Here is a 16,270-nt window from a genome sequence, read left to right as displayed (position 1 = left end):
GTTAAGAATTTTTTTTTCTTTTCTTTTTTTTTCTCCTCTTTTTTTCTCCAGCGCGTGTCAACAGAGTTCCGAAAAAAATATATTTCAAGACTTGATATTGGGGTTCTCTTGAAAATTTTAGGGAAACCTTGTTCACGTTTTACGCTCATCTTAGAAGCTCCACGTGTTCGATGATCTCGCTATTTTGTTTTTTTCCATACTTGTTTTTTTTTTATATATTCGTTTGTTCGGTTAATAATTAGAACTTGACATGCCTATTTTAGGTACAATTTTTTATAACTGTCTTCTTAACTCTTTTTTTTTTATACCATTACATTGTAAAATGAAACGTTAGCAATAAAAAAAAAGAAAAGAGGAAACTTTCCAAAGTATGTTACAATAAAAGGTGATACTAAACTATTGGAAATTCTCGAAAAAAAGAAACTTTCGTGGACAGATTTAATTCTTGACTCGTTTGTCCGAAATCGAGGGATCTCTTTTCTGTTCTTGAACACCTTAAAAATCACGAAATGAACGGTAATAAAACAGAAAAAAATTGACCCTTTTTTTCATTGAATGCATTGTTATATGTCCATAAAAAGTATTTAAGATCGAATTGAATAGTTTTCAAGTCCAATAAGAACTATATATATATACACAATACTATTCTAGATCTTTCAATTGAACAATGATAAAAACGTATTGCAAGTAATTATTGTCAAAAGATTTTCAAGAACATCTTGTTCCTAATCCTTTTATTGTCTTGTACATTTTCATTTTCTAAATCTTTTATCTGTACGTTTGAATTCTTGAGCCACGTTTTGAAATCACATTTTCTATTTTTGCATTAAAAATATGTTCGAAATAAAACAAATTAAATGTGTTATACCTATATCATAAATATTATATGTGCTCATAACTATGAAAGTGATTTAAGTCAAAATTGAAAAAAAATGAGTTTATCAATTATTTCGCACAGCATTATTTTAAACTAAATTATATTCAATGATATTTTCAAGAAATTGTCAAAAATGAATCGTTAAGATAGTGTTTGTTATTTCAATATTATAATAATGTTCAAATGTAATTCTTTAAATATCATGAAAGAAAAGATATATGACTTTGATCACTTTCATAATTATTTGTAACTATTTACAAAATTTAAAAAACGAAGTATATCGAAGAGATATACATTAGAATAGATCTGCTTAAGAAATTGTTTCCAAAACATCAATGGGTTTCTCTCTCTCTCTCTCTCTCTCTCTTGATTTCTTTCTTGGTCTCCCTTTTTACGAGAAGATTTCGTTGTGCAGTCTATTACGTCAGGAACAGAGAAAAGTGGTGGTTGGTCGTTGAATAGTCGGTGTTTTACAACAGTGGCGAGAGGCGAACACAACCCTTCGTGGCTTTGTCGAATCGTTGCTAGCTGCGCGAAATGTACCTGTGGTAAACGTACCGACCATCGTTTGCCCCCCCCCCCTATCTACCCCCTTGCTCCCTCTCCCCACCCACCTACCACCAGCAGTATCGTTCTATCCTTTTTCTTCTTTTCTCCCTCGCACTCTTTAAACGGTCGAGTAGATGTCGAGGGTCCGAGGAAAGAAAGAAAAGGGAAAGGGAAACACCGTAAAGAGTTAACTTACTGTAAAATGAACCATCGTCGAGTTTAAGACTCGCTCAAACGAAATGAGACGATCCTGAGACTGAAAGAGAGAGAGTGAAAGCAAATTGTACGAAACTAGTTCTACTTTTCGAGTCTATCCATTTTTATCTAAGCTTTTCATCTTCTTATAATACTTTGTTAAATATTATTAACATTATTTCTATCAAGTTATTATATAGAGATATTGTTTTTTTCAAATTTTCTTACTTCGTATTATTTTTTAATATATGATTCATTATTTTAATTCTTTTTCTAGGATAATTGTTTAATTAATTCGATGACATAGTTCTACTTAAGATTATCTTTTGTATATTATTAAGATTTATTATTTCGGTTTAAACGGATATGTACATACGTAAAATCGCGATATAGAAATAACGTTTAAAAATTTGTTCGATCATATTTATCATTTTATACGCGTAACCTGACCCCTCAGTAATCATTTATTTTTAAATTTCGTATTTAAAAAAGATCTTAACGATTAGCAGTTAAAATATAATAGATAAATTTCTAATGACTTTGAGAGAATTAATTTACCGTGAAATAAACTATTGTTAATTTTAAGACGTCATAAATTTGACAAGACCATGACTTGGTATCATCTTACCATACGAACTCATTTAAGTATTGAGAAAGCGTAATAATTTCATAAATCGAATCATTTCTTGTTTCATTTATAAATCTATCTAATTATAATATTTAATTCTGAACACCGAAGATACATAATAACAATTACAATAGAGAGAGAAAAAGAAAAATCTAGAACAAGAATATAAAAAAAATGAATATAGAAACTTAACGGAAGTTTCTATTAAAAAAAAAAAAAAGAAATAAAAGAATAAAGATATACGATACACGTTGATAAGAGACAATAATAATAATAATTCTCACCTGAGGACACATCTTGCATTGGTATTTTCTCGGCGGATGCGAGTGCGGTCCACCGAGATGAGGGTTGAGATGAGACGGATGAGAGGGTTTCACAGTTAAAGGCTGAGGAACCACCAGTAGACTTGCCGGAGGACTGCCGCTGCTAGATCCACCGGCACCACGATACTGATCTTCGCCTAAAAAATAAAAAAAAAATACAAAGAAAATAAGATAAACAAAACGAAAGAAATAAAATCCAATTAATTTAACCAGTTGACTGTGGAATTTAGTTTCAAAAGGTCACTACAGAGTGCGGAATTAAAAACAATCAACGACGTGTATACACGTCGAACGCAGGGCAAATAGTACTATTATACATTTTACGAAAAATGAGGAAGGATTACATTTTTATTCGTCAAAAAAACTAACAATTCGTTTCTGAATACGTTATTCTTACTAAAAACTTGAAAATTGTCAAAAAAATAATCAAATACATAAACAAGAAAAATTGAATATAGCAAAAATAAAGAAGAAAAATAAGAAAATAGTTTATAAAATTTCAAGCTATGTATGTGTGATATGTTTTAAAGTACAGTACTACGCAAAGTGCGACTTCACAGGTCGTACACCAAAATCTTATTTCCTTGCGTTTTCCATTTTTTGAGCAAACGGCACATTTTATAAATAAAAATAAATTAAATAAATATAAATAAAATACATAGCGGTCGTATTGGTAATATAAAGGGAACATACTACCAAATAATATTCTTATTACATTTTATTGAGATTTCAAGTTTTTATAGTGAATGGTAATTTTTTATTTTACACGACGAGTATACACGTCAAACGCACCGCAGTAGAGATTTGGACCGACATGTATACACGTCGAACGCACTTAACTGGTTAAATATAAACCTTATGATCATAAAATCCTTCGGTTCTACCTTCAATTTCGTTTGAATTAAATATCCTTGTTGTTTTAATTGTTAGTAATCAAGGAAAAAGAGAAAAAAATATAAATATATTTAACAAAAAGAAAGGAAAAAAAATTAAAAAGGTAGGAAATATTTTTTCGTAGAAAAAAGAGAAAGAGAGAGGGAATAAAAATAAATGAACGAAGATGAAATTAGTAACGATAATAGATTGTAATTGTATCGGTTGTTTTGTTTTAATTTTGTTTTAATTTATAGCAAAACAAAACAATATCTAACAATAAGGAAATAAAACAGTTAAAAGCATGACAAATATTTTGTTATAGTGGAAGAGATAGAGAAACAGAGAGAGAGAGAGAGAGAGAGAGAGAGAAAGAAAACGAAATTAAACGAACAAAAATAAAAATTAATAACGATAGTAGATGCAACTGTTGGTTGCAATTGATTAGTTTCCATAGGATTTATCATGAAGAAGGAGGAGAAGGAGAAAAACAGTTAACAACTATAAATAATAATTGAACAGATAAGTAAACGGTTAAGAATTGGACTTGGTGGTGACGCGCGAACTCAATAAACTGGTCGTAGTGAAAGAGGAATGACAAGAAGGATAGAGAAAAGGTATGCTTAAGAAGAATGGTGGAATCGTGAATCGTGAGGACTATGGAAAGGAGGAGAAGGAGGAGGGGGGAGGGGGAAGAGGAGGAGGAAAAGGTGGTGGTAGCTGACGCAAGAGTACATCGTGCAAAGGGGCAAGGATCCTCTACAGATTGCAAGGACGAACGATCCTCTATTACGAGCGTTTGTTATTAACTTGGAACTCTCAATATCGATCATTGTATTAACCGTGCTCGTATGCGTGTACGCAATATAGGTATTTACTCATACCTTGCTATGCGTACGTCTATGTGAGATCTAACGTATTAACTATTTCTTCGTTACGATTTTGATTTCCTGTTGTTATCTGCCTTGCACCTCTCCTTCCCTCCCTTCTCCCCTGGGTTTTCCCTGCGTCGTTACCAAGTTTATTCTACTCTTCTCTCTCTTTCTATATTCTATTTTTTACTACATTTTTTTCTTTTTCTTTTCTTTTTTTTTTTGTCGTTGTAGCATTACTTTGTTGCTTCCGTAAATAAATAAACTTTCGCGAATGAATAACTTCGATGAAATATGATGTGTGGATAACGATGTGTGATAACTTTTTACTCGATATCTTTTCTTCAAACCTTCTAAATCATATTTTTATAAGCTGATGATCGAATACTGTTTTTTGTCTTCTTTCCAAATATAACATATGCGCATTTATAGTATACGTTGTTCCTCTTTTTTTTTTTTTTTTAATAATACTACTCATTCTGCGATATAGTTATGCGATTATATATGCTTAATAGGATAAGATTCGAGATCCTTCTTCTTCATCATCATCAACATCATCGTTGAGAACTAATTGATCGGGGAATTTCTTCTTTTTCTAATTGCGGTATTGCGAATTATTAAATTCAGGAAGATATAAAAATATATAAATTTTATTATATTTATTATACTTATAGTTTTTTTTATATACAATTTTATATATATATATATATATATATATATATATATATATATATATATATATATATATATATATATATACAATCGCATTGGAATCAATTCCATCTTGTCGCTCTCTCGAATCGTTTTATTATTATTTACTATAACAAATTTATCTGTCGTAAATTTTCGAATCACATAGATCAAGTTTCTACTTTGCAACATTTTATCTCTAAGCGAGTTTACAAAAAAAAAAAAAACGAAAAAAAAGAAATGAGGAAAAAAAATGTCTTTGGTTTACACGTGCGATAATATGCGTTCAAATACGTACGTAATAATTTATCTTGCAACGTAATGCGTACAGTAGTCAACGTTAAGTATAAGACACGCGCGTATACGTAACAACATTTTCTCCTCGTGGCATAACTAATTGATCTTTCCAGCGAGCTTGAACCCGATAATTAACATTTACATACAAGAACTTATGTATAAGATGGGCGGGGAAGGAGGTAGGGGGGGAAGAGGGACACGCGAAGAAGACGATGGCGACATTTAATGGCGACAATGGCGACGATAAAAAAAAGGAGAGATAAAACAACAAACAGAAAAGTATTACTATTATTGTTTCTTCCCCCTCTTTTTTTTTAATTTATATTTTAATCAATCAATCATCCTGTCTCTCTCTCTCTCTCTCTCTTTCTCTCTCCTTATATTTATATTTATATATATTTTTTTCTTATTTTTTTTCTTTATAGTATTAAAAATCTCGAGCAACTATGCTTACAAGCCTCGTGCAAACGATTGTAGAAATAGTAAAAATATTCTTTCGTTAGTTGGTTGGTTTTTATCGTTGGTTCGATTTCTCACATTAACGACGATGCTTCGTCTATTCGAAAGTGACTACCCAACAGTTATAGCGATGAAAACGATACTCGTGGCTTGTAAACTCGTACCATTGCAACGTTAATCCGTTTGATCGTTTTACTCCCACCCCCAACCCCACCCCGAACATTCTACTCCTCTACCCCTCTCAGTTTTACTAGATGATTTTTTTTTCTTTCTCGTCCGTATTGTTGTTTTTCGAAACAGAGGAAAGATAAAAAAGAAAAATATTATAATCGACGTCATTTCATTGAAATTTGACGGTTTAGTTCTTCGTTTCTTTACCCCTCTTCCTTTCTCCATCGAAATGACAGTTTTTTTACATCGCATAAATAAGAAATAAACATCAAGAAATATTTTCCTATTCATTGTATAAAGAAATTCAAATCGTTTATTTTTGGTTTGGTTTAGTTTGGTAAAATTTTAGATAATTTTGGTTTCATTTTGATTGATATAAATTATACTTCATTCACATGAGTTTGAAATAAAATTTTAGTTGCACGCGTATCGTACTATAAAAATACGAAGTAAACCGTTAAAAAGATTTCAATATATTGGTTATATCGATTTAATTCTTATTAAATTAAATGACATTAAAATACATCAATCGTAATTATTATCTTCCTTTCACACCTTTTAATTATTCTACTAGTATTAATTTTTATCATACATATTAACCCTTATTTTTTCAATCACGTACAGAAGTAAGTAAGTACAAGACATCATTTATCTTTTTGATAATAATCTCGTTTGTGTACGTATTTGATTATCTTAACATTAATTTGAAAAAAAAAAATACAAAATATAAAGTATAATAATATGAAAAATATATAAAAGTGGTTTGAAACATTTCGTAAATCTAACGTAGAAATCATTTTCTATCGATTTAATTTAATTTTGTTCAAATGCATGTAAAATATATGAAACAAAAATAAAAGAATATAAATTTGAATAAATGTTAGAGTATAAATACGATTGTTGTTTGTTGCTTTGTGTTGAATCGAAAAAAATACGTGTATATTTTTGAAATATCGTTTATACACCGAACAAGTAACAACGTTTCTTAACTTGTTGCTATAAAAGTCATTTACAGAGAGTACTTTTAATTTATATGCAGATATACTTTTAATGTTGTTGTTTCAACGTTCTTGAAATCTAACATTCAACCATAATTCGTAACCACGACGATCTTTCATCTTTCTTTCTATCTTTTTCTATCTTTTTTTCACCTATTCATGTACGTCACGCGAAACCGTACAACGACGACGACGTTTACGATGATGATTATGATAAAAATCATTAATGACCCATGACGTCATGATGTACGAATTTACTATTACGTTTTTTTACTACGCGTTTTATTTCAATTCCATCTTTTTCCTCCCCCTTGTTTCTCCCTTCCCTTGTCATATTATCTTGAAGAAACAACAAGAAAAAAAATAATGTTACAATTTGTGTAAAAAAAAATTCATGTATATTAAAATATTTTAATGAAAAATCGGTTTTTTTTTCACTCGCGCGACGATAGTTAGTCTCAATATAAATATAGCAAAAACGGTTGTTTTTTCTCTCGTTTTCATATGTTATTATCGGACGTAAGAAATACATATTTTCTTTTTTCGCGACACTGATTCTTGTTTTTTTATTTATTTTTTTTTTTAAATCGCAAGATAAGAAAAATAAAAAAAAAGAATTATTCCTAATCGTTTATTTTTAATTTTAACTACCGTAGAGGAATAATTGAAAAATCTCGGATAGTCTTATACATGCATGAAATAATTGTGTCATATCAAAGAATTACCCGTAAGTAAAAACCGGAACAGGGATATTCAAGTAAATGGTTCGGAAGTACGACCATTGGTTTCGAGCAAAGACAATGGGAAAAATTAATTGGTCGTATGATATGAAAGAAAGATGTGCCCACATACACACATAGAAGGATACGTGCAATGGTGTACGTAAAAAAAACATGATTTTTATCTAAATCTAAAATTAATAACTAAAAACGTATAAGTTATGTTGATTGATGATTTAGATTTTTTTTCTTTTTTTTTCCCCTCAATAAAAATAAAAAAGATCGATTGCAAAAATAAATAAAGTCGTGATAAATATATATGTTCATTAATTTTATGCAATAGCAAGTCTTTAAGAAAAATATATATTATTATTAATACTTCTTTTTACTTATTTAAAATTAACAAATAAACAAGAAAGAAAGAAAACTTTTGTCGATGATCATTTCACGTATTTTGCAATAACGAAATGATCGATCATGGAAATAAATCAAATCGTGATAAATACGTTGGTCAATTTTATGCAATAATATACACATATATACATATTCCTAAGCAAATATTATATTTATTTATTTTTTGTATTTATTTTAAAATCAGCAAAAAAAATGGAAATTTCGTCGATGATAATTTGTATTAATTGAAATAAAGAAAAGATCTATGGTAAAAAAGAAAAAAAAAAAAAAACAAACAAATCATTGTAGACGCTTTAACCGAGGAGATAAAAATCGTCAAAATCGAGTTTGGTCCTTCTTTTACGCATGTTCCATGGGAAACGCGGCTAATAATCGTGGGAGCGTGACAATTGTTTCCATTTTAACGTATATACATAAATACATATGTGTATATATATGTACAGGGGGAATCAAAAGTCTTTAGATCATTACAAAAGGTGATAAAAAATATTTTAGAAAAATAATGATCATTTGAAACGATCAATGATTTAGAAAAACAAACTCAGAATCATTTCTAAGAAGTGTATGTATTGTAATATTTTATAAAAAAATAAAAAAACCAGAAAAAAGAAAATAAATACGAATTTCAAATACACCCAGGAATTATTCTATTTTTAAACGAGATCTAGAAACTTTTGGTCCACCTTGTATCATTTTATGCGTGACAATGAGTCGTGACGAGAGCGTATATTTACGTTGTTTCAACTAATAGAGAAAGAAAGAAAGAAAGAAAGAAAGAAAAAAAAATTCTCTATAAGGATTATTCTTGCAAATCTCTCTTTCAAATGTTAATAATCGATTACGATTACGTCATACTTACAGAGAGAAGATTATTTTTAAATGACAATCATAATATTAAAACATACGACGAAACAATATTTTAACTCGGCAACAATACAAAAATAAGCTGTCATTATAAACATACGCGATATTAATTACTAAAATTAATATTCCAACGAATAAAAATATAAATCATAACGTAGATATTTTTCTTTTTTATTTTTCGCTCGAATGTCATATTTATATAAAGAAATAAAACATCTTCACGTGAAGAAAAAGAAAAAATAGAAAGTTAAAAAAAATCGTCTGGAAGCACTCGAATGTACGCGTGTGTACAGGTGTACAAATTAGATAAGAAAAGAAAAAAATTAAAAAGAAATGAATATATATTATTACAATAATATATTATAATATATATTATTTAATATATACAAAGTCGATAAGTTCTATATAACGATATATAACAAATAACGATTGAGGATCTATCTATTGGGGGAATAATAAACGAGCAATTAAATTCAAATCTGCAGATCACTTTTCTTAATATCATATTTATTATATTTCCAAGAAGTCAACTGCTCGAAGGAAAAAGAAGGAGAAATATATACGAAAGAGAGAGAAAGAAAGAGATAGAGATGGAAATAGAACTCGGTTAGAATGAGAATTATCATAGTCCAGTAGAGACTCTGATCTTAGCAGGTGTCAGTAGGGTCGTCGATACGCATACCCTCGATGACAACGATTACTAACTAATACAACCATAACGACCACTAATACTATTACTTACTACTAATACTATTACTATCTACAACTACTACTACTAATATGATTTTACGTATCGTCTGCATTTACGACGCGACGAAGGAAGGTAGCCACGTAGGAAACAACCGTGTACAGGTAATGCGTGTGGCCTGCACTTGTCTCAAACTCATGAATATTCGATTGGTCTCGCCACGAATCGATCCTGACGTAATCTTTTCGAACCGCGCGACTACACTCGCTAGGATCAAGGATTCTCGACCCTCTCCTTCCTGCTCCATCTACTTTTCTCCTTCTTTCTATCTCACTCACTCACTCATTCTATCTCTATCTATCTATATATCTTTTTTTCTTTCTCCTTCGTTTCTATCACGTTCTTACTCTGTTATACGTTTGCTATACTACGATTTTGTCTCTCTTTATTTCTTTTTCTTTCTCTTTTTAATTTTCGTATGTATTTTTCTGTTATTTTTTTTTTAATTCTCACATCATTTTGACAACCACGACCTATCCGAAGTATTTTTAATACTTAAGGTCGTATTCTTTTTTTTTCGGAAATTCGAGAATATTTCTCTCATTAAGATAAATGAGATGTCCTGTCCGCTCATAAATATATATATATATATATATATATATATATAACTAAAAATACACAATACCATCAATACAAATACCAGTAGCACGAGCTTACAAATGTTCAAATATATTCGTGCACACGTAAAACTCTCATGTAGCAGCCAACGTTTTTCGTAGTAAATTATGCAAGTAACTCGGTAGAAATGTCAGGTACTATGCGAACAACGAATCGATCTATCGATCTATCGTTCGATCCATCGTATTAGCAACGATTTTGTTTCAATGCAATAGACAGAGAAAGAATAATTATAGGAGAGATATTGTAAGAGATTAAGAAAAAAGAGAGAGAGAGATTGCAACGCGATTTATCGGAAGGGAGTAAGAACAGGACGGACTGATCTTGGGCGTGGATGGAAAATATAAAAAAAAAGGAGACAAAAAAAAAGATAACATATAATGCTGAGATATAAAGTAGAACACCGGATGAATGGAAAATGAACGTTGCGGTTACGAGAATTACTCGAGTTGCTCTTGAGAAGTAAACATAGAAAAAGAGAGAAGAAAAAAGAGGGAGGTCGGGTGGTGGTGGTGGTTGTGTTGGTGATGATGGTGGTAAGAAAGGAGGGTAAGTAAAAAATTAAGAAAATGAAAAAAAAAAGACAAAGAAGAATCTTGTAAATTGCTTTATAATATGGCTCGAGTACGGCCTCTCTGGAATTTCCGATCGTTCTGATGATTTCTAATGATATATCTTACAGAAATTTATCGCGAGAGTTACTATTTAAATGATTCTTCTTTTTCTTTTTTTATGAAAAATTACTATTAATTACTCAATTATTGATATTTCCGGATGAGCTAATAAAGGAATAAAAGAGAGAGAAATAGAGAGGGAGAGAGAGAAAGAGAGAGAAACGTCGTAAGTACAGGGTGTCCTAAAAGTCGCTTTATCAACAAACAAAAAAATGCCACAAAGAAAAAAATCATTATTCAATCAGAATTTTTGATTTTTCATTACGAATATACTAATCTACGTAATGTTAAAAATATGAAACAATAACGGTGGTTTCCTTGATCCCACTATTTCAAATATCTGGTTTAGAAATAAACTTCTAAATTCTTATTTGGTACACGCAAATCGACTAACATTAGGGGTCACCCTGTATACTCACAAAACGCGTCTAACGTGATAGAAAATTAAATGAAAATAAGATAATCGAAAAAAAAAAGAAGGATAGAATCGATTATACTCATCATTGATTATTATCTTGTAAAGACTTATCGTTAGTTAGCAGAAGTTCACGACCTGTTTAATAACGAACGATGCAACGTCATCTTATTACACGTTGAAGAAAATAAAAGATTAATTGTAAAGTGCGATTATACGGACGCATGGCAAATTTCCATAGGCAGATTAGATTTAACGATCGAAATGAATCTCAATCTTTTTTTACTAAGAAATTAGATCTAATATTTCTTAACGTCATTGATAAATAAATATATATATATTTAATAATGATTTACATAATGACAAAGAGTAGAATTAAAAACATTGGAAGAAGAAGAAGAAAAATACATACGTCTGACTGGATTTCAAATCAATTTTACCTTTTCTTTTCCGTCTCTTGATTTCTTTGGAAGTAATATTTCACACAAATAATCTTTTAGGATGATAGATAAGTCGAAACGATTAATCGGAAAACGTTAGAACGAAAATCTACGAAAAAGACGTCTGCCAACGTTTTTGTCTCGATAATAATTAATCGACTTTTACGTATAAAACGTTTACCCCCTCAGCCGTTTTCTGTCGTATTTTAATTCGAAACTTCTCTCTCCCTCTTACTCTTCCATCTTATGAAAGAGAAAGATAGAGAGAGATATATTTCGGACGTTTCTGTCGATGACATTAGCGCGTTTATTCCTCGGACTATTGTCAGTTCTTTGTAAAAAGAATTTTCGAGACAGACTGACACGTTCAAAAAATGAAATCAAAAGCAACGTTCAGAATGGCAAGGTCGTCTCGTTGCTTCTATCTTTTTCTTTTTCTCACTCTTTCTCTCTCACATTTAACGTAAAGGATCTTCTATCAGACGGTATAAACGATTTTGAAAAATATTCGTGACGATTGACTCGACAAGTCAGTTTTAAAATTCTTAAAATCTTCCTCTTTTGCATTTACCACACTAGAAATGAATGCGCGTATGCGTGTTCACGTGTAAAGTAAAAGAAGGGAGAGGAGGTGAGGTGGGGCGAAGAGGAAGGGAAATATAATCTAGGGATATAAGTATAGAACGACGAGTTGATACCGGTATCCGAGAGTAAATTACTTCGTCATTGAGAAATGCATAGTCAGTTGACGATTAATTAGTAATCGAGATCTAGGAAACGAAATTATTCATTGTTTTTTTTTCTATCTTGTTTTTGATAATAATCGATCTATTAATATGTGTGTTGACATACAGAGAGAGCAAAAAATATATATGTAAAAACAAACAAACAAATAAACGCATTTTTTTTTAACTTGGTAGAAGGCTAAAAAACGGAAGAATAAAAAATAAAATAAAAATAAAGTAAAAACAAAAAAAAAGAATGTAGAAAAAAGGGGGATTATTTTTACGACGAAGACAAGTGGAAAGGAGGGGGGGGGGGAAGACGATGATAATTTGAAGAGATGCAAGCATCCTTATTCTATTCATTTTTGTTCGCAGTAACTTTTTTTTTTTTATTCTTTTTTGATCGATACAAAAAAGAACTTTTCCGTTAGGATTTTTACAAGAGTTACGTCGTGTAAATCGAGTGCCGGTTCATCGGTGGTGTTTCGAGTAAGGTAACAACACGCGAGTAACGTTGTATAAAATCCACGAACGATGTCGTAAAATCTATGAGTGTGGGTTTTTACTGATGGTAAAATCTTTGGAAAAGCTATCGAATCGAAAAGAGAAAGAAAGAGAAAGAGAAAGAGAGTGAACAAACATCAAGGCGAAGTAGAGAAAAAAATCGTAAAACACCTGAAGTACCTGGCCCCAGACGAACGGTAGACATTTTTTTTCATTGAAAAACATAAAAAAAATACAAGAAAGAAAGAACGAAAATACACTTCTTTATTTTTATCTCGATTAGAATCATTAAAAAGAAAATCAAAGGATAAAAATGTAATAAATAATAATAGAATGATAATAATACGATAACTATAACGATTTCTATAATTTACGAAGATAAATTTGTGAATAATTATAATTAATAGAAAACAAGAAAAAGAAAATAATGTAAGACTAAATGAGTAATTTGTAAAATTTCGTTAGCATATTCATAAGGAAATATTGGAAAATTGAAAAGATATTAAATAAAAAAGTATATTATTCAATCGAATAAAAATATTTATAGATAAAAAGAAATAGAGAAAAATAGAGATAGATATAGATAGAGAGTAGAAGAATATTATATCTGGTTAAAGACTTAGTATTCTTTTGTGTGCGTTATGTCCGGAGGCTTTGTAGATCGTTTTAATTGGCTATAAACTTTTGCTGTGTGTGTTGCAAAAACGTGAAATACAGCTATCAGACGGGAGTAAACTCTGCTCGAAAACAGTTGCTCTTTATCTCTCTCTCTTTCTCTCTTTCTCTCTTTAACTCATTCTCTTTCTCACTTATTCGCGAATTCCGTGTCTCTTTTTCATTCACGCGTATCTCTAACACACCTTGTACCATATTACGTGTGTGCATATATATGTGTAGAAAATACGCAAACGTTCGATAAAGACCGTCTCATCTCGTTGCAGCTCGTTCATACGGGCCGTCAAGCGTTCCTAGTGTTACTCGAGTACAACAGGTGTATGAGTTTAATGCGCTGCCATCATCGTAGAACCAACGAGCGCGGTGTCTTTTGACTCGAAATGCGCGTCGGGTAGATCGTTTCTACCTATCTATGTAGTCTGTTTCTTTCTCTTTTTATCATATATAAGATTTAATGATTAAGTGACCTTAATAATCTTTGGTTAAGTATCTACACACATACATCTACACACATACACGTATACTTGTAAACGTATTTTACATGTTTATAAATTTGTCTTTTTTTTTTATTTCTATCTTTCATTGTCAAAATTACGGATAGTTAAAAAGTAATAAAAATGTCATAAAATTTTCGTGACTCGTTATGAAAATTGTGCGTCAAATTTACCGATCAAATCTTTCTTTATATATATGTTCACTGTATGTTCATATTCATATATATATGTATATATACGCGTGTGTTTATTGTCAAAATATATGGATAGTTAAGAAATAATAAAAATATTGTAAAATTTATATAACTCATAATGAAAATTGTACGTCAAATGTTCCTATCAAATCTTTTTTTATTTATATATGTTCATTGTAAGTTTATATTCATATAATATATGTGTGTTCATTGTTAAAATATGGGTAGTTAAGAAATAATAAAAATATCGTGAGATTTGTATGATTTATAATAAAAATTGTGCGTCAAATGAACCGATCAAATCTTACGAAAAAATATATTATATGTATATAAATATAAAGAGTATTATTTAACGAGCGAATACGATAATGAGACAAAGACGTAAAGGAATAGCCTTCGGGGGGGCCTTCTAAGTGGAAACGTTGGATCATCTCGTTCGTTGGCCAAAAATTTTCGAGTCATGCGATCCGTACATTAACGAATAGTCCGGTCGAGAGAGAAAGAGGCCTGATGAGAGATCCGTTGCGCAATTTCAACATGTCGGTGAACAACGAACATGCCGGAGGGTGATTCTTTAGGGATTCTCTCTCTTTCTCTTTATCATCGACGGTGGGCCTTGGCTGGCCCAAAGTGCGAAACGTAGGCGCGTCGCAGTCCCTTCTCGGTTAAAGAGAAATTCAACAACACGCGATGGTATAATGATCATTCGCGCGCGACCCTTTTCTTTTCTAAATAAAAAAAAAACAAAAAACCAAAAATTACTTACAATCGTATTACTTAAGATCTTTTTTTCTCCCCGTCTCTGTTACATTATATAGTTAGTTTCTGGTTTAGTTGAAATTTTTATTGCAAATTGTTCCTTTAATGTTTAGGGAGTGAGGAGACATAACAAAAACAACAACAACACCCCGTTGACTATTAAAGTATTCCATCTTTTTTATCCAAGAAATAATTTATTGTTTCTTCTAAAGGTGAATGAGGTAAGTGGATATACAAAATCTTTTTCAATCTTTTTTTTTATAATCTAAATCTTCTTTAAAAGGAACTACGCGTTGAGTGTACTTTTAAAATCGTACACGGTTACGCTTATTAGAATTTTTCCTTGAAAATTATTGATACGAGGTGTGCGTGTGTGCATGTGTGAAGAATAATGAAATAAAATTTAAAAATAAATACGTATATATTAATTATATATTTAGCGAGTTAATTAAATAAATGAGAAAATAATATAGAAAAAATTCCTACCTTAAAATCGTATATGTTGGTCAAACAACAGGAATACCTTGTGTTTTTTCATGTTTAACAGTTGATCATCCTTTGTTGTCCCTGTTAAAATATTTTTTAGTATCAGAGTCAGTTAAATACTCATTAAAGTAACAAAATAATACAAAGTAAATGACCTATTTCGAATATTAAACAATTTCAATTCGATATTTTATTAGACGAAAATGTCATCAATTAACAGGAACGTTAAAATAATTCAAATTATTACGAGAGTATAGTAATCTGTTCGATTTACCTTAATTAATTATTAATTAAATCGAAAAAAATGTATATTCCAATCTGGAAGTACAAGTTCGACGCACACCTTCCTCTTCGAAATCAAACTATAAACTGAGTCGTTTGTCCTCTATGCAAAAATTCTTTTATTGAAAATATTGTTTATATGACTTTACGAAGGTTACATATGTATAACGTTATGAATATTTGAAATAAATAGAATTTCTTTAGTAGGAAGAGTCATATAAACAACATTTAATGAAAATAACTTTCATAGAAGACAACGTGTCAGTCTAACGGTGGATTTCGAGCAGGAAGATACGTAAAACATAATTCCGTGTATCTCGATTATAA

General features: G+C 30.4%; 1 protein-coding gene across 3 annotated transcripts in view; it reads right to left on the bottom strand.

Annotated features, from left to right (window-relative positions):
• The window catches only part of LOC107068165 (zinc finger protein rotund), a 177,365-nt gene that overhangs the window by 61,415 nt on the left and 99,680 nt on the right, over positions 1–16,270 (bottom strand). For all 3 annotated transcript variants that reach the window (XM_089175335.1, XM_089175333.1, XM_089175334.1), the window contains exon 5: positions 2,534–2,709. In XM_089175335.1, coding sequence (XP_089031461.1) covers positions 2,534–2,709 — 176 coding nt within the window. The remainder of the gene's footprint in view (positions 1–2,533; positions 2,710–16,270) is intronic.

Source organism: Polistes dominula, unplaced genomic scaffold (genome assembly GCF_049000335.1).
Source record: "Polistes dominula isolate Pdom_NZ unplaced genomic scaffold, Pdom_raw_medaka contig_82, whole genome shotgun sequence".
In the NCBI taxonomy this organism is placed as follows: Eukaryota; Metazoa; Arthropoda; class Insecta; order Hymenoptera; family Vespidae; genus Polistes; species Polistes dominula.
The sequence above is the reverse complement of the archived record's forward strand: the minus strand, read 5'-3'. Positions and strand labels throughout refer to the sequence as shown.